General features: G+C 51.5%; 1 protein-coding gene across 3 annotated transcripts in view; it reads left to right on the top strand.

The window, feature by feature from the left end:
• Positions 1–18430, top strand: part of MED15 (mediator complex subunit 15) — a 64778-nt gene that overhangs the window by 35776 nt on the left and 10572 nt on the right. Inside the window, exons 1-8 of one of the 3 annotated variants that reach the window (XM_081801674.1) lie at positions 545–715; positions 948–999; positions 2704–2733; positions 4297–4509; positions 6864–6986; positions 13126–13355; positions 14460–14780; positions 15845–15973. In XM_081801674.1, coding sequence (XP_081657800.1) covers positions 4302–4509; positions 6864–6986; positions 13126–13355; positions 14460–14780; positions 15845–15973 — 1011 coding nt within the window. In that variant the 5' untranslated portion in view covers positions 545–715; positions 948–999; positions 2704–2733; positions 4297–4301. Of the gene's footprint in view, positions 1–544; positions 716–947; positions 1000–2703; positions 2734–4296; positions 4510–6863; positions 6987–13125; positions 13356–14459; positions 14781–15844; positions 15974–18430 lie in introns of those variants that run through there. The other 2 variants (XM_081801672.1, XM_081801673.1) reach the window with 2 other exon arrangements.

Below are 18430 nucleotides of genomic sequence, written 5' to 3' on the forward strand. Positions count from 1 at the left end.
TGGGTGTCGTCCCATCAGTCTGCTGCCGAGTGGACTGTCAGTGTTGCGATGACTTAGGAAGAAGGGTTGTGTGAGCAGGGCAGAGAGCAAAGGCTTTGCCCACGCAGAGATGCCTTGCCGGATGGATGGGCATTTCGGGGGAAGGTGGGGCGGGGGAAGGATTCTGAAATCTAAATCTAAAATCTTCTGAAATAAGATTTTAACTCAGATATGCCTTCGTGAAGACAAAGGACAGACTTAGAGTGGTGATTTCCCCCAAACCCCTGGGAGCGGGTGTCCTTGGTTGCAAAGAGGACAACCGGTAGAAGGCAGGTCCTGCTGTGCAGTTCCAGAAACCCAGCAGTGGGGAAGACGAGGGCCCTCGACAGTGGCCTTCACCACCCTTGAGTGGCCCTGTGCCCTCTCCCTTGCCTGTGCAGTAAATTCAGACTCACACAGATCTCTGAAAAGCACAGCCAGGGGCGCACATCCAGATTTGCATGCAAGCACGTCAGCAGTGAAAGAGCAACAGGCCGGGTATTAAAAGCGAAAGTACTTGGATACAAATAGTGCAAAGACAAAAGCGGCCCGCCCAATGTCTACTGCTGATGTGCCTTGTGACCTCAGGCTGGCCCCTCGTCCCCTCGATGAAAGGAGGGGTGCCTGAGCTTGCTGACGGCCCTCTCGGGTGAGCATCTACCCCAGGCTGGAAGGAGCAGCAGTTTGACGCTTCTCGGTATCCCTCTTGGCTTTTTGTTTCTTTGTGCTTTTTGTTGGCCTGCTGTAGCTGAGCACTGACAGCTCTTCTCTGAGAGATGGATTCCAGAGGAGGCCGAGCCAGGCGGGCCGGCAGCCTTTCAGGAAGAACCCTGTGCTCTGTGACACGGCAGTGCAGGGGGGCGGGAAGGGGCGTCACACGGCTTCACTTCTTCATCTCGGTTTAAACTGCTTCCTGTTTTTACTTGTAGGACGAATACCTTTCTCTCGTGGCCAGGCTCATTATCCATTTTCGAGACATTCGTAAGTAAAAATTCACATTTCTGGGTGGTTTGGATGGCCAGGAGGGGCTGGCCCTTTCTTGGTACAGTGGGGGCTTTCTTGGCCACAGTGCCTGCAGCAGAACGTCTGTGTAAAAAGCTCCTGCTTTCTGGGAAGGTCGATGTTGCGTTGCATTTGATTCTGTTTCCCATCCTCTCAGAGCCTCAACCTCAAAAATGCTGATTTTGGCATAATGGAAATGTTAGCCTCCAAGTGGTCTGGACTGCTATTTTTGCTTGTCCATGAACATCTCCTTTTTCAAAAGACTGTTGCCTTTGTCTCTAGGCAGTTCTTAAATAAGCCAGGTTTACCCTGGAAAAGAAACTTCCTTCCCTAGGAGTTGGTTTTATTGACCTGTGGGAGTCTGACCTAAATGCGTGTTCCTGTCAGGCTGGAACTTCACGAGTCTTGCCTCTCCCTCCCTGCCCTGCTGAGGGTCGCCTGGCGCCTGCTGCATCCCACCCCCTCTGATTCACAGGGTCCTGCTGGGGTCCTGTCAGCCCAGTCTGGCAGTAGCAGTGGCCCTTGAGAAGTGTGTGTCCTTGCAGACTGAGCTCAGGGGTCTTTGTGGTCTTTTGTGTGTTATACATAAGCATGGAGGACACTGAGTATTCCTAAAGGAAACCAGGTTGGCGGGGCCTTCTTAGGTTTCAGCCAACAGCGCCGCCTGCCTGCTTGCAGTTATGTGACCACAGGAGATGGGCTTCTCTTGACACAGCCTTTCTGTGGAGTGCATTACTTGGCACGTCCAGTGGTTTCTACCCGTGCTTGTAGAGGTGGCAACAGCTTTAGTCAGTAAGCTCAGACAAAAGGAGATGTTGCGAACCCCAGAGTCCCTGTGTGGCCCATAGGTTTTGCTTCTTTCCATACTAACTTTTTACCAGAATGGCCAGCCAGGTGAACTTCACTTGATTCCACTTTCTTTGGCATGTTTGGGAAGGTCCTGTGGTGTTTAGAACAAATTGTTGGAACTAGGAGCCTGGGGAATGAGCAGCCTGGGTGAGACGCCTTGGTTTGCCCTGGCAAGTGGCTCTGCTTGTCGAGGCTGGGCTGTCCTGGCCTGTTTGGGAGGCGGCCCTGGCGTAGCAGCGCACAGCCCTGTGGGCCAGGCGTGTCGCCTGCCTTCTCACCAGCTCATCGCTCACCCGGGGAGGAGGCCCTGTTGCAGTGCTTGCCCCCTGGTACTAGGGCCAGCTATAGATCCGGCTTCTAGCCAGCCTTGGACAGACTCACTTTCCTCATGGAGAAAGTAGGGATGCTGCCTCATCAGAGCGGGCTGAAAAAGGAGGTGTCGTGGAAGTCTCGGCACCATTCTGGACCCATCGTGGGTCTCTACAGCTCTCGTGTTTGTTGCTCAGGGCCCCACTGAGACCCTGCACCCAGGAAGGAAGGAGAGCCAGAGTAGGCCCACAGCAAGCTTCTGCCTGAGAAGCAGTTCTCTGAGGCCCTGGCTTGACTTTGGGTGGCTCTGTACGCTTTTCCCTCAGACCCCCTTGAGTGTCAGCTCTGCCAGGAGTGGACACATACGAGTGCACACAGGCACGCACACTCGAGATGTCTTTTATCTTGTGTTTAGTTTCAGCAAATGACCACTAGGCAAATGCCTACAAAGCTGACTTACCGTGGAAATATGTGGTTATATAAAACTTTGTTTACTGTTTTTTGTTTTTGTTTTCTTAAATACAGATAACAAAAAATCTCAAGCTTCCGTCAGTGGTAAGAGTTCTTCCTGTTTGAATTAAAGTTTTATCCCAAGCTTGGGTTTGGGGCGGCAAGAATGCGATTGTGGATGCTGCCTGTGCCTGGGTTAAGCAGTTATTAGAGGACAAAGTTCACAGAAAGAAGAACTCTGGCTGGCCGTGAGAACTGCGAGCCACGCCCGACCCTCCTCCGAGCTTCCTCTTCCTGGCCGGCTGCAGTCAGAGAAGACCTCCCCTACCCATGTCACTCAAATACTGTTTTGGTCCAGCAAAAAGATGATTAAAAACTCCCACAATTATAGAGACATTATTTAAATTTTGAGCTCTCTGGAAAAGAATTATCGTGGTCTATTTATTCACTATAATAATCTGTAGTAGTATTTTTTAGAGAGTAGCTGTGAATTCACTTCCTCAAGTTACAAAGTTTCTTCACAAGTTAAGAATTACCTTTTTTTTTATTTTTTATTTTAAGACTTTATCACATGGCAACTGTGTTGATTCAGCCCTGGTCTTGCTGACCGAGCTGCCAGTGAGGGGGGTTAGCGAATCCATGATGGCCATCTGAGCTGCTCTGTCAGGAAGGGAGCCAGCCTGGCGTGCTGTTTTTCTTACCACAGGCAGCACAGCTGTAAATGCTGGGTGCCCAGGCTTGCCTCGGCCGAGCTGGTTGCCCCTCTTTCCCCGCTGGGCTCTCTCAGCATGTGCAGGAATTATCAGCCAGCCAGGGCTGGGTGGAATAAAGAGCATGTGGCCAGGAAAATGTGTGGGTTCTTGGCCTTGGATTGTAGGTTCCTTTGGCACCTGGTTGTGCACAGGGTACGCTGGCTGGGCCTTACCTGTCTATAGGTAGTCATTTGCCTTGAGTTTACACTGTTCTGACAAGAGCCTTGGGCTCCTTGTTCCAGGTCATGGCATTGCTCACTGAGCGGAGTCGGCTGCCTCCTGGCAGGCATCACTGTGCCTTGTGGCACTCTGTGGACCCTTTCCCCATCCCTCCTGCACACCTTAGCTTATTTTGGTGTGGTGTCCTGAGAATTCCTTAGCGGGGGTCCTGCACAGACTTAGCAGAGGTGGGCTTCTGGTGTACAAGGAGACTTGTAACTTCCCAAGAGAATATCTGTCTGTGCCTCCTCAGTTCTTTGGCCCACAGGGTCTTTCTTACCATGAAGAAGGACCTGCTATCCTTTGTTGTCTTTGGGGTTCCCAGCTGGGTCTCACCCAGCAGGAGGAGTATACAGCCAGGAGGGATGGGGGCTGCTACATGCCTTCAAGGGCTTGTTTGTCCCTCAGCATTAGGACCCTGGCACAGGCCAGGCTAGGGTTTGAGATGTGTTCCCTGCCCAGGAGGGCTCACGATCCAGGAGCAAAGACATACACACTGGCATTTGGGCTCCTGGGGTGTGATGGGCAATTGTGGGCCCAAAGGCTCCCATGACTCTGGCCATTCACCGCTTGGGGCTTTGAGGGAGTCGTGCCTGCAGGTGGGAGGAAGTGTGTGCTCTGTGAGGCCTCATAGCCTTCGGAGCCTTGCCGTTCAGCAGGCATTCGGCTGAGACGCTGTGCCCTTGTGTTCCCACAGACCCTATGAATGCGCTACAGAGCCTGACTGGTGGGCCCACTGCGGGAGCAGCTGGAATCGGCATGCCTTCTCGGGGCCCAGGACAGTCTCTGGGCGGGATGGGTGGCCTTGGCACCATGGGGCAGCCGATGCCGCTCTCAGGGCAGCCACCCCCAGGCACCTCGGGGATGGCCCCCCACGGCATGGCCGTTGTGTCTACAGCAGCACCACAGAGTGAGTACCATGTTTCTCCGAGAGCCTGCCACTTTCTTTGCAGGTGATGTGCATTTTATTCCTTTGCTTAGGATGGTATTGAGAAAAGCTTGGAGAAACTCCCAAGTAGCTCTGTCTTTTTATCTTTGTTGTGTATGGAGAGAAAAAGTTCCAAACCTTCTTCGGGCTATCAGAAGGGTTAAGTGACACCGAGGCCCTCCTACCTCTGAGCAGGAGTGGAGGACTCAGAGGAGATTGGAGTAGTCTGGGACTCCATCCAAAGGGTTGTGTTTTGTAGCTGAAATAGACCCAGTCATGTCTCAGGCTGTTGTCACCCACAAAGCAGTGCTGTCAGCACCCCACACGCCCAGAAGGCCCCCATCTCGGGAGCCATTCCTGCCAATGCTGCCCTTGCCCCGTGGCCAGGCTTCCCTTCCCTAAAGGAGGTACTGCGCCCTCTTTGCACTTCTTTGCAGGACCCAGCCCCTTGGCCCCTCCATGCAGCTGCTCCAGCTGGGAGTATGTGGCGTGGGTCTCCCTCTTCTTTCCAGAGCCTGTCTTATTGGCCCTTTGATTTTCATAAGCAGTGATTCAGCACTCCGAGTGCACTTCAGTACTGAAAAGTGCTTTGGTACTTTTCTCCCCTTTGCATTTATTTTTTTGTATGTATTTTTTGAAATAGTCAAAGAGTCACAGGAAGTTGCAGAATGGCCATATAGAGTGCCCATGTGCCCTTCACCCAACTTCCCCGATGCTAACCTCTAAGTTTAAGTACATTGTCAAAACTGAGAAATGAACGTTGCGACGGTGCTGCCAACTCAGGTGGCCTTTTTTCAGACATCACCAGTTTTTACAGGCATTCTTGCTCACGAGCTGACGTGCGTATAGTTCCGTGAGATTTTATCACGTGTGGTATCACCACCACAATCAGCATGCAGGACTGTTCCATCACCAGTAGCAAGCTGTTGTGTTATCTCTTAATAATCCCACCCTCCTTCCAACTTCAAGTCCTCGCAACCACTGATCTCGTCCACGTTGCTATAATTATGTCACTTTGCAAATGTTACATCAGTGGAATCGCGCAACGTTTGACATTTTGAGACTGGCTTTTTTTCACTCAGTGTAATGCCTTCAAGATTCTCCAAGTTGCATCAGTAAATCATTCCTGTTCGTTGCTGAATTGTATTCTATGGACGGGGTATACCATGGTTTACTTATCCATTCGCCCTTGAAGGACGTTGGGTTGTTTCCAGGTTTGGGCTGTTACAAATAAAGGTGCTGCGACCATGATTCATGTACAGGTTGTGATGTTTCGATGTATTTTTCTCACGCATCGCTCATAGTAACCCTCCGAAGAGGGCAGTGCCCCTGCGTCTGCTTTGCCCGCTAGAGCTGGGGTTGAGCCCGAGCACCCCCGTTCTTTGTGTTGAGTTTCCTGTGGGAGCGTCACTTTGCTCTTCGCAGAGGTCATGTGCAACCTCATGCCCACCCACTGCTGCACCGGAACCCTCCATCCCCAGGCATCCCCTTCCTTTTTGGATCATCATTCTCTTCTTACTGATGTCTTGCCATCTGACACTCATCTCTTCGCTTGATTGTTCATCTCCAGCTGTTGTGTCCTCTCTTCTCTAGTAGCATACCCGACACACGTGCGGGCCGGCTTATGGAAGGATGCCCAGGAGAAGTACCAGTTCTGGCTCTTTTTTTATGTTATGCTCTGGTTGAACCTTTTTTTTTTTTTTTTTAAATCACAGACTTATATTTTATAATAAAAAATAGTTTTATAAAGTGTATGAGTTTAGAATGCTACCATTATTTGCCTTGTGGTCTCACTCCTAACACTTCGTCAGTTCAGTGGCAAAGCTTGGGCATCCTGCCCACATCCTCCCCAATCTGACCTTGGCCCACATCCTGTTTTCAGCTTCTGAGGGACCTGGTCTTCTGTGTAGGTTGATGTGGGTTCTCTACTTTCATGTCCCACTGCTGCCTTTCAGAGTCCCTCCCTCTCTGCCTTGGCCCTCTTGCCTGCCTGGTCTAGCTGAAGTAGGTGTTGTGGCCCTTTGGGAATTTGTTACTCCCTTCTGACAGTTTCTCCAAATGCCACTGTGTGATTAAGGCAGCTTCAGGACAGGGCCTGGGTCAGAGGTTTTGCAAAGGTTCTTAAAGGATAGTCCAGGGCACGCTGTGATAGTCTCTGGGTGCCCTGGATCAGTCATGGAAACAAACCACTGACTATAGGTGAGGCCGGGGGCTTGAATACAGCATTAGAAGGGAGACTTACTTTTCACTCTACATTTCTGTTCCTCAGTGAATTTTATATCATGTGCCTATAAAACCAACTTTGAAAATAAGGCCTATTTCTGGCTCTTTGACAGACTGGATGCTGAGGAACTGTCCTCCTTCTAGACAACTAGATCCTAGCTGCATTGGATTGTTGGGCCAGCAGAAGGTAGGGCGATTTGCCTGCTGTGCCTTGGCCCACTGCAGGATTGGGGAAAGTAAGTCTGGCATCCCTCTGTCTAGTGGGATTTGTGCTGGGGCCTTTGACATCCCTAGCTCCCCCAGAAGCAAGGGCAGATTGGAGGACAGTGCCCCCAGTTTAGGCCTGTGGGAATTGCAGATTAAGGTCAAGCAGTGAGCACACAATCAAAGAGCAGCAGGCCTGAAAGAAAGCAGAGACACCATGAGGAGGAATAGAAACAATAAACAGATGTGGAGATGCCCAGGGACCACACACATAACCATTGTTAGCTATGGGCTTGGCCTGATTAAAGAAATCAAGGATGGAATTTCAAATGAACAGGCACTGTGATACCTGGTGGAGTGACCAAGCAGCTTTGAGAAGGAACCAAGTAGAACTTGTAGAAATGAGAAATGTGATTATTGAAACTAGAAAGTGGAAATGAATGAACAACAGATAAGATACAACTAAAGAAAGAATTTGTGGACTGGAGACAACATTTGAAGAAATGATCTAGAATGGAGCCCAGAGAAGGGGACATGGAAAATAGGAGGGTAAGAAATGCAGAGGATAAGGGGCACCTGGCTGGCTCAGGTCATGATCTCAGGATCATTAGATCAAGCCCCATGTCGGACTCCATGCTGGGCATGGAGACTGCTTAAGAGTCTCTGTCCCTCCCCCCGCCCCCCAAAGAAATGCAGAGGATAAAATCAGAGTCTAACAACTAATGAAAGGACCAAGTGGAGAGAACAGAAGCACACTGGTATATGAAGAGATGGTGGCTAGAAAAGCCCCGTGGTCCCGTGCAGGATGAATAAGGCATCCATGCCTTAACCTATTTTGGGGGAAAGCACAGAACACCAAAGGCCAGAGGAATATCTTAGAAATAGCCAGTTTCTAGAAAGGAGCAAGAAGTAGACTCAGTGGACTTGGTGATGGTGTCCAGAAGAGAGTAGGAGGTTGTCAGAGGCCTGGGGATAGAGCTGCTGACCACAGTTGTGTGCCAGCAAAACTCCCAAGGCTTCGGGGGAAGCAGACATTTTCAATAAACAAAGCCCAAGAGACCTTCACTAAAAGGTTTTTTATTTTTATTTATTTATTTAAAAAATTTTTTTTAAGATTTTCATTTTTTGTCAGAACGAGAACACACAGGCAGGGGTAGTGGCAGGCAGAGGGAGAAGCAGGTTCCCCGCTGAGCAGGGAGCCCGATGCAGGACTCAGTCCCCAGGACCTGGAGATCACAACCCGAGCCGAAGGCAGATGCCCAACCAACTGAGCCACCCAGGCGTCCCTAAAAGGTTTTTTATTTGCTCACCATTTCCTCTTACCTCTCAGACCATCCTTCCTGTGATGTCAGATGTAAAATGGGAGAAGAAACGTTTTTTTTTATGTAAGGTAGCGAGCGTGTGTAAATCTAAACCAGTGATTCTCATCTATTTTGTACCCTGGGGGATATTTGGCAATGTTTGGAAACATTTTGGATGTTACAACTGTGGGGTTGCTCCTGGCATCTAGCGTAGAAGCCAGAGATGCTGCTAAACCTCTTAAGTGTGCAGGACAGCGCCCCACAACATAGAAGTGTCTATCCCAAAATATTCATTGGGACAAGGTTGAGAATCCTTGGTGGTTTATAAACAAAAATCACCTCTGTAGGGACGCCTGGGTGGCTCAGTCGGTTAAGCGTCTGCCTTCGGCTCAGGTCATGATCCCAGGGTCCTGGGATTGAGTCCCACGTCGGGCTCCCTGCTCAGTGGGGAGCCTGCTTCTCCCTCTGCCTCTGTCTCTCTCTCTGTCTCTCATGAATAAATAAAAATAAAAAAAAAAAATCACCTCTGTAAAATAATAATGCTCCCAGCTAACTATACAGACATGCTACATTCCAAGCACTATTTTGAGTGTTTTATCTATAACAGATTTTTAATTCTTAGTGTGTGTAGGTACTATTATTGTCTCTTTTCCACGGCTGAGGAGACTGAGGCACAGAGCAGTGACAGAGTTGGGATTTGAGTGCAGGCAGTCCGGGTCAGAGGCCGTACTCCAGCCATTATTTTGTCCTGCCCTTTTTTTTTTTTTTGAAGATTTTATTTATTTATTTGAGAGAGAAGGAATGAGACAGAGAGAGCATGAGGGGGGGCGGGTCAGAGGGAGAACCAGACTCCCCGCCGAGCTGGGAGTCCGATGTGGGACTCGATCCTAGGACTCCAGGATCATGACCTGAGCTGAAGGCAGTCACTTTTTTTTTTTTTTTTTAAAGATTTTATTTATTTATTTGACAGAGAGAGACACAGCGAGAGAGGGAACACAAGCAGGGGGAGGGGGAGAGGGAAAAGCAGGCTTCCCGCAGAGCAGGGAGCCCGATGCGGGGCTCGAACCCAGGACCCTGAGATCATGACCCGAGCCGAAGGCAGTCGCTTAACCGACTCAGCCACCCAGGCGCCCTGAAGGCAGTCACTTAACCAACTGAGCCACCCATGCACCCTGTTCTGCCCTTTTTTTTTTTTTTTTTAGATTTTATTTATTTATTTGAGAGAGAGAGAATGAGAGACAGAGAGCATGAGAGGGAGGAGGGGCAGAGGGAGAAGCAGACTCCCTGCCGAGCAGGGAGCCCGATGTGGGACTCGATCCCGGGACTCCAGGATCATGACCTGAGCCGAAGGCAGTCGCCCAACCAACTGAACCACCCAGGCGTCCCTGCCCTTTTTTTTTATTTATTATTTTTTAAAGATTTATTTATTGTGGGGTGGAGCATGAGTGGGGAGGGAGGAGCAGAGGGAGAGGGAGAAGCAGGCTCCCCGCTGAGCAGGGAGCCTGATGCAGAGCTCCATCTCAAGACCCCGAGATCATCACCTGAGCCAAAGGCAGACACTTAACCAACTGAGCCACCCAGGCGCCCCACTGTCCTGCCTCTTTTTTTTTTTTTTTTTTAAGATTTTATTTATTTATTTGAGAGAGAGAATGAGAGAGAGAGAGCACATGAGAGGGGGGAGGGTCAGAGGGAGAAGCAGACTCCCCGCCGAGCAGGGAGCCTGATGCGGGACTCGATCCAGGGACTCCAGGATCATGACCTGAGCCGAAGGCAGTCACTTAACCAACTGAGCCACCCAGGCGCCCTGTCCTGCCTCTTAATGTAAGTGTGCTATGTGGGTGTAAGAAGATAAACAGGGACCAAACTAAATAGAAGTCAGGAAGTGTATCCAAGGATAGATACCAGGTCTATCATGTGCATGTGGAACCTACTTTAAAAAACAGAGTGTTCTGAGGTTCTTGTATTTGGGAAAGAGATTAAAATATGGGTATATTTGGGGCGCCTGGGTGGCTCAGTCGTTAAGCGTCTGCCTTCAGCTCAGGTCATGATCCCAGGGTCCTGGGATGGAGCCCCACATCCATCTCCCTGCTCAGCGGGAGGCCTGCTTCTATCTCTCCCACTCCCCCTGCTTGTGTTCCCTCTCTTGCTGTCTCTCTCTCTGTCAAATAAATAAATAAAATCTTTAAAAAATATATGGGTATATTTTATACTTTGGAAAGTTAAATATGCATGATGAAATTGAAAAAATAATTGCTTTAAAAAAGGAAAAGGAAAAAGAGAAAGTAATTGCCAAAACAATAGAAATAGTTTGTAAATCCCAAACCAGTAGGAAAAAGGGGAATAAGAAAAAACCAAAAATCCAAACGACATGCAAAACTCAGCTCAACCATCCAACAAAAATATAATCCAAAAGGCGCCTGGCTGGTTGTCAGTGGAGCGTGTAACTCTTAATCTCAAGGTTGTGGGTTCGAGCTCCGTGTTGACTGTAGAGATTACTTGAAAATTAAATCTCTAAAAAAAAAAAACCACACGCACACATATATATACACATATATATAAAATTCAGAAAAGGAGGAAAAAATTTGTCAGTTCTATCTCAATAAAGCTGGAAAACAAAAAAATGGAGGGAAAGAAGCTTAGAAAAGGAAATAAGTTGAGAAATACAAGTAATCGCAATATATGTGAGTAGACAGAACTTTCCTGCTAAAAGATAGGAAATGTGAGATTGAGTGTAAATGAAAGGCAACAGTACAGCTGTATTATCTTTACAAGAAACCCACCTAGAATATAAGATACGGAAAGATTTTAAAATGAAAGTTGTATCAGGCAGCTCCTCTTCTCAGTTATTGATAGTTACACAGACGACAGGGGATGCATTTAGCGAAGATTGGAACAGCATCATCATCTAGGCATGTGGATGGAACAAATATACTTACAAGAATAAACCATAAAGCAAGCCTCAACACTCTCAGAGTAGTGCTGCCATACACACAGTATCTTCTCTCCGTCAAAGAGAAATCTGTAACAAAAAGATAAATTTAAAAATTCATACACCAGCAGAATGGCTAAAATAACACTCCCAAATGCTGGCAAGGATGAGAAGAAACTGGATCACTCATACAATGCTGGTGGGAATGTAAAATGGTTCAGCTTCTTTAAAAATTAAACATACAACTCTGCAGTTGCACTCTTGGGCATCTATCCCAGAGACGTGAAAACTTACAGTCCCACAAAAACCTGTACACGAATGTTCATGGCAGCATTATGATAGCCCAAATCTGCGATCACTTCCAAATGTCCTTTATGGTATGAATGGTTGAACAGAGATACCTGTACCATGGAATACAACTTGGCAGTGAAAAGGAAAGAGCTACTGATATTCATTACATCCTGGATGGTCTTCAGGGAATCATGCTAAATGAAAAAGCCAGTCATCTTATAGAGCCCCCACATACATAACATTTTTTTTTAAAGATTTGTTTATTTATTTATTTGAGAGAGAGAATGAGAGAGAGAGAGCACATGAGAGGGGGGAGGATCAGAGGGAGAAGCAGACTCCCTGCTGAGCAGGGAGCCCGATGCGGGACTCGATCCGGGGACTCCAGGATCATGACCTGAGCCGAAGGCAGTCGCTCAACCAACTGAGCCACCCAGGCACCCTACATAACATTTTTGAAGTGACAAAATATTAGAAACAGAGGGCACCTTAGTGGTTCCCCGGGGTGCTGAAGGGGGTGACGCCAGGTGGTGCTGGGGGATCCCTGTGGTGTTGGAGCTGTTCAATAACTTGAGTCCAATAGTGGCTGAATCTACCCAGGTGAGGAAATTGTATAGAACTTTATACACACACCCACACATATGGGCGCACATTCTGATTGTGTTATGATGTTATAATTTTACAAAATGATACTGTCGGGGAAACTGGGCGAAGTGTACAAAGGATCTCTCTGGATTATTTCCTTTTTTTAAATAACAAATTTACTGAAATATAATTCACATTCTTGTGGTTCACCCATTTAAAGTGCCACATTCAGTGATTTTTTTTTTTAAAGATTTTATTTATTTGAGAGCGCGTGCACAAGCTAGGGGAGTGGCAGGCAGAGGGAGAAGGAGAAGCAGGCTCCCTGCTGAGCAGGGAGCCCCAGGCGGGGCTCAATCCCAGGACCCCGAGATCATGACCTGAGCCGAAGGGGGACGCTTAACCGACTGAGCCACCCAGGCGCCCCATGTTCAGTGATTTTTAAGCATATTCACAGAGTTGTGCAAGATTTGAACACCACAGTCAATTTTAGAACATTTTCATCACCCCAGAAGAAACTGAACCACAGAAAATCTTGTAAATGTTTGCTCAAATCAGCATGATTCATAACCACCAAAAGGTGGAAAACAGTCCAGATGTCCATCAGCTGATGGGTGGGTTAAACAAAATGTATCCAAATCTTGGAATACCGTTAGGCGATAAAGAGAAATGAAAGGCACGTGCAACAGGGGTGACCCTTGTAGATATTACTCTAAACAAAAGAAGCCAGTCACAAAGACCACATACTGTGAGATGCCACTGATAAGTGTCTATTATAGGCAACTGCATAGAGACAAAGTAGCCCAGTGGTTGCCAGAGGCTGGGCCTCTTGGCCATTGGAAAGACTTAGTGGGCCCTTTTCTCTCCTCTCTGTTGTGAGAGAGAAATTCCGAATAGTACGTTCCGTAATGAACACAGACGCTGCGGCCGGCGCCCCCGTGGGGCTCTCCTGACCGGGGCGCCGGCCTCCGGCGCCTGTGGGCGCTTCGGGCGCGTGCCCTCCGTCCCCGCGCGCCGCCGCACACTGCCGCGCGCCGCCGCGCCCCGCCTGACTCGCCGCTCTGCCTGCAGCCCAGCTGCAGCTCCAGCAGGTGGCGCTGCAGCAGCAGCAGCAGCAGTTCCAGCAGCAGCAGGTGGCGCTGCAGCAGCAGCAGCAGCAACAGCAGCAGCAGCAGCAGCAGCAGTTCCAGGCCCAGCAGAATGCCATGCAGCAGCAGTTCCAGGCGGTGGTGCAGCAGCAGCAGCAGCAGCTCCAGCAGCAGCAACACCTGATTAAATTGCATCATCAAAACCAGCAGCAGGTACTAGGTGCCCCGGCTCCCGTGCTCAGCCCCCCCCCTCCCCCCGCCCGAACCCTGTGGTCCTGGAGCCCTGGACACGCACCAGCCACAGGGCTGGGTCGGAGGCGGCCACAGCGCCTCCTGACGCCCGGTGCCCCGGCTTCCTCCGCTGGGGGCTTCCCGCAGAGCCCAGGATCAGGAGGAGAGAGAGGCCCCAACTTGTCAGGAGGGCACTGGGATGGCACGAGGAGGGCCTCTCTGTCAGGCTTGGCGTCTGGCCGCGGGCCTACTGTGTGCAGGGGGTGGGGGGCCCTGGATCCATGAAGGCTTCCGGGTGCAAGCGATTCGTGTAGGAGTTAACCGAAGCAAGAAGTGAGAAGAGCACGCCAAGGTGCAGGAATGCCTGAGCCGTCCTGTGAGCGTGTTTCTGTTGAGCACTTGCATGCCTCCAGTTTTGTCTCTGAGTGTTTTGGTGTCTGGACACAGCTCTGACCGGACCTCATCTCTCCCGCGGGGGAATGGCAGTGTCACATTAGAAGCTCTGCTTAGAAGAAACTGTTTTCTTCCTCCCGTGGTTGGCAGGCAGCATCTAGACGTATTAAGCATCCGTCGTCAGGTCTGCTCTTGGGTGAGGGAGGGAAGACCTGAGGGGACCTCTCCCACTTGCCCACCCTCCCCAGGCCTTGGCTTGCTGCCTCCATTTCCCAGCGGCCCCCCTCCTGGGTCTTGGAGGCCCCCTCCCCCTCCCCCAGAGCTGACTGTGGGCCTTAGTCCCACTTTTCCTCCTCATCCTGGATAGCGGATGTTGGCTGTCTTCCCAAGGCTCATGCTGCTGCCCACTCTAGTGACCAGACAAGCATCCCCGGGGAGGCCTCAGAGGTCGGCAGCCACCTGAGCGTTTACCCCCAGCTTCTGTGGGGCTGCACCTCCACGTAGCCCTTCCTAAAACCCTCTGGGTCCTTCCCTCGCACCTCCGCTCTCTCAGACTCAGGTGCAGCCAGCGTCCGATGGCCAGGGCACAGGCACACACTCGGCGTGTCCTCGGTGCCCTGTGAGGCAGCCCAGGCAGGCTCCCCGGGCCCAGAGGTGGGCGGGGTGACTGAGTCCGGCTCCTTCTGCCCGTAGATACAGCAACAGCAGCAGCTACAGCGGATGGCACAGCTCCAGCTGCAGCAGCAGCAGCAACAGCAAGCTTTGCAGGCCCAGCCGCCGCTCCAGCAGCCGCCGATGCAGCAGCCGCAGCCTCCCCCCTCGCAGGCCCTGCCCCAGCAGCTGCAGCCCATGCACCACCCGCAGCACCACCAGCCGCCACCGCCACCGCAGCAGCCACCGGTTGCTCAGAACCAGCCATCGCAGCTCCCGCCGCAGTCACAGACCCAGCCTCTGGTGTCCCAGGCTCCGGCCCTCCCTGGACAGATGCTGTATGCCCAGCCACAGCTGAAGCTCGTGAGTACCCGTGGCCGGCAGCTGTTTCCGGGGCTCCGGGGCTAGGGCCAGTGTGTCCTCTTCCAGCACTGGGACGCGGGTGGCTCTTCCCCGTGCCAGCCTCTGCACCCAGCTTGGCAAGGGAGCGTGTGTTCCAAGAGCTGCTGTACCCCGCACGGAGGCGTCCCTGCTGCTGGGCAGCAGTGTTCTTCCGAGCAGCCTGCCTGATTCCGGCAGCGGCCGTGGCGTCATAAGACTTGGTGATCAGGTGGTCAGCAGCACGCGTGTTCCCGCTGTGAGGGAGGGTGTGCGGCCTCCCTGAGAGTCCACAGTGGTTTGCTGACTGCTCAGAGTTACGTTCTGCGCAAAGATCCCTGTCGTTACCACATTTGTGAGGAAGGGTATTAACAGAAAATAGTGTTATTGTCGGTCTTATAAAGCAAATACAGTCAGTGACATTTATACAGAGGACACAATATTGGCGTCAAGTCAGGGGGAGCTGTGTCAAGGGGCCGTTTTAATAGTTTTTTTCAGCTCATTTCCTTGGTTTTCGTGGACTTTGCTGTTTTTGATTCATTGAGTGGGGTGGGGCTGGGCCATGCTTGGACTGAGTGGCGGGTAAATGGGAGGCCCATGGGGCCAGGCTGGAAGGCTGGGGTGGGTCGTGAGAAGCAAGGTATGGTCACACCTGTCACCTGGGAACCAGCCCTGGTTTCATTTGAGGAGTAGGGGCTTTAAATGGGACTCTTGAAGACCATCAGTGTGCTTGGCCCAGAAGTCGAGCAGGCTGGGCTTTGCACTTGGCCTTGGGAACCATCGCTTTGTTTGCAGCAGTAGATGGTAGGGGTGGCTGTACGGTGACACCCCAGTGGGAGGGCCATGCTGCTCATCGTAGTCAGGGGAGGTGGCGCTCGGCTCAGAGCCAGGCTGGGATGGGACACTTCTAATGAGATATGGGTAAGGTCAGCAAGATGACATCAGAGCTAGTGAAGTCACGACGATCCCGTCCCTTCTCATGAAAATCTTCAAGATTCAGAGCTCCCGCAGAGGTAGTGTCCAGATCGCATTCTCCCGTCCTGTCTCAGGTGCGAACTCCGATGGTGGTGCAGCAGCCGCAGGTGCAGCCCCAGGTGCAGCAGGTGCAGCCCCAGGTGCAGCAGCAGACGGCGGTACCGACGGCACAGGCCTCCCAGATCGTGGGCTCCGGAGTGCAGGTGAGGGCCTTCGCGGCCAAGGGCTTCCATAGTTGCTGGCAGGTGCCTGTCCACCTGTGCGTGGAGCTGGATGTCAGGCACCCTCCGGTGAGGGGCCTGGTTGGATCAGGGGCAGTCTGGGAGCCAGTCCTGGGGGTCCTCGAGCTGGCCAGCTCGCCTTGGTCCTATCGGAGCTCGCCCACCTCTCTTCAGACACCCTCCATCTTCCCCCTTCCCTCCTTCTCTGAGAACACGTGTGGGAGAGGGTAGCGCTGGGGTCTCAGCCTCGCCTCGGCTCAGAGCACAGGGCTGGCGGGCGGTGCACAGTAGCACTCTGGGAACGGAAGAGCACCAGCAGACCGCACAGGCTTGTGCTGCGGCCGCTCGCCGGCTGGCTGCCAGGGCTGGCCCTCTGTGCAGAGACGTGTAGCTGAGGCCCTCCATGCCCACCCTCTGTGTACTGGATGTTGATGGGGCAGAGTAGGCCTTGCCCGGCCTTTCCCAGTAGCGGCCAGATTCTTGTTGGTGTTTGGGGTTAGGGATCGGGCCTCGTGATTTTTCCACAGACCCCCCCCACCTCCTGCTGGTGCCGAGGATGGGAGACATCTAGTCTCAGTGTTACTTTACACTGAGTGCTTATGAATGTATTCTGCTGTCCTTAATTACTGTCTTGTTCTTGGACCCTGAAATGCTTTCCAGTTTTTTGAGGTTACTGATAACGTGTGTCCTGATGCATGGCCAGGTTCTGGTGGTTCTGTGAGAAAAGTGCTGGGGGCAGGGGGCCCGAGCACACAGCCCTCCATGCCTCGTCTCTCAGGTCTGCCCTCCCAGACAGAGCAGAAGAGAGGCGCCCTGTCATGCTCACCAGTGCTGTGAGCCTGATGGGTGACTACAGCTCTCAAGCTGGGGTAAAGGTTAGTATTTTGGTGTTCCAGGAAAATCAGTGAGCCCTGAGCCCAGGCTCTGCTTTATCTGACATAACTTGTGTAAATGAAAAGTGATGTCATCATCACCCATTGTGGGATTTACTAGAACATGACAAGAGAACTGCACTAAACTTCCTTTTCTCCCCTAAACTTTACCTGTGACTGAAGATAAATCCAGAACAGAATGTGTCTCCATTTCCAAAAATGCCTAGGCTTTTGTCTCTTAACCTTCTATTCTGTTAGTATATCGAAATTTAACTACAGTTCTCAAGTTACAGGGACTTGTCCTCCAAGGCACACTTCCCTGATGTGTGTGCAGGTAACCCGGCTGCTGTACAGTGATCTTGCACTGAGCCTTATTGCACTACTTGGACCTAGGTCTCCTCTTCCCCAGGCCCTGTTGCCCAGTGACCTGCGGGGGAGCAGGCCTGTAGCCTGCAGGGTGGACTTTGAATCCTTTCTGGGTAGATGGGTGTTGGGAGTAGTGAGCACAGCTGCTCGTGAGAATGAATGCGAGGAGTTGCTGGTTGTTGGCTATGCGGCTCCTGTGATCCAGTAAACACTACCAATGTGTTTTCCGTTAGGATTTGTGATTAAAAGAAAATAAACTTTCCCTCTCAGGAGGTCTCAGTTACAAGAAAAACAGTCAGTAGCAGATTAGATTTAAGCTTTTCATTCCTTATTACTTTTATTTTTTCCTGAAAAAAGTCTCCACCTCTCTCATACCACCTGACTGACTTCTCAAGGCCCTTCTTCCTCTGGAAGGGGTGCTTTTGAGTTGCCAGCAGGAGCTCCTCTGAAGGCAGCGCTGGTTGTAAATGGACCACTGTTCACCGTTGCCCCAGCTGACCACAGGCCAGAGAGCCAGTCCCAGGGACACTTGCTTTCGGCCCCACGCTCAGTGCGGGCAGTGGGCCCTCCAGGGGAGGACAGGCGTGTTTCCCCAAGTACCCTGTGAGTGCTCACACACCCCACCAATGTCCCACTTTGTGTCTGACGGGCTGGTGGGCTCTATGGGACTGTGCCTGAGTTTTGGCTGACACCGGGAGAGTGGCCTCCTGGCCTCCCACCCTGGCAGGTTTTTGTTGTGTGGCTGTAGGAGCATCCCCTCCCCAGCCCAGCAGGTTGGCATCTTCCACTGCTTGTGTCACCCCCCAGTGCCCAGTGCATGTGACCAGTGGGTGTGAGTATGGAACACGCATGTGATGCCAGAGGCTTCTTGGAAGAGCAGGCCCTTGTCCTGCTTCAGAGCCCTGTCCCTGGCATACCTGCCGTAGGGACTGAATGGCCATCCGTGCCGCCCTGGTCTCAGAGACCAGCTCACAAGCCTCCTGTGACAGAGGTTTTCGTTTGGGTTTTTCTCGGATCTACTTCCTTTCTGATCCTGGCCCTGCTGTTTTAGTTGGTTTCATCTTAACACTTGTGAGTGCATGCAGACCCTGCTCTCCAGGGACCAGGTGCAGGCTCCATTCCCCGACTCGGAGCCCAGAGCTAGGGTTCCAAGGCCACGGGAGACCACCGGGTTCCCATCAACACAAGCCAGGCCCAGACT

Source organism: Leptonychotes weddellii, chromosome 13 (genome assembly GCF_054177405.1).
Source record: "Leptonychotes weddellii isolate Sample4059 chromosome 13, ASM5417740v2, whole genome shotgun sequence".
Taxonomy (NCBI): domain Eukaryota; kingdom Metazoa; phylum Chordata; class Mammalia; order Carnivora; family Phocidae; genus Leptonychotes; species Leptonychotes weddellii.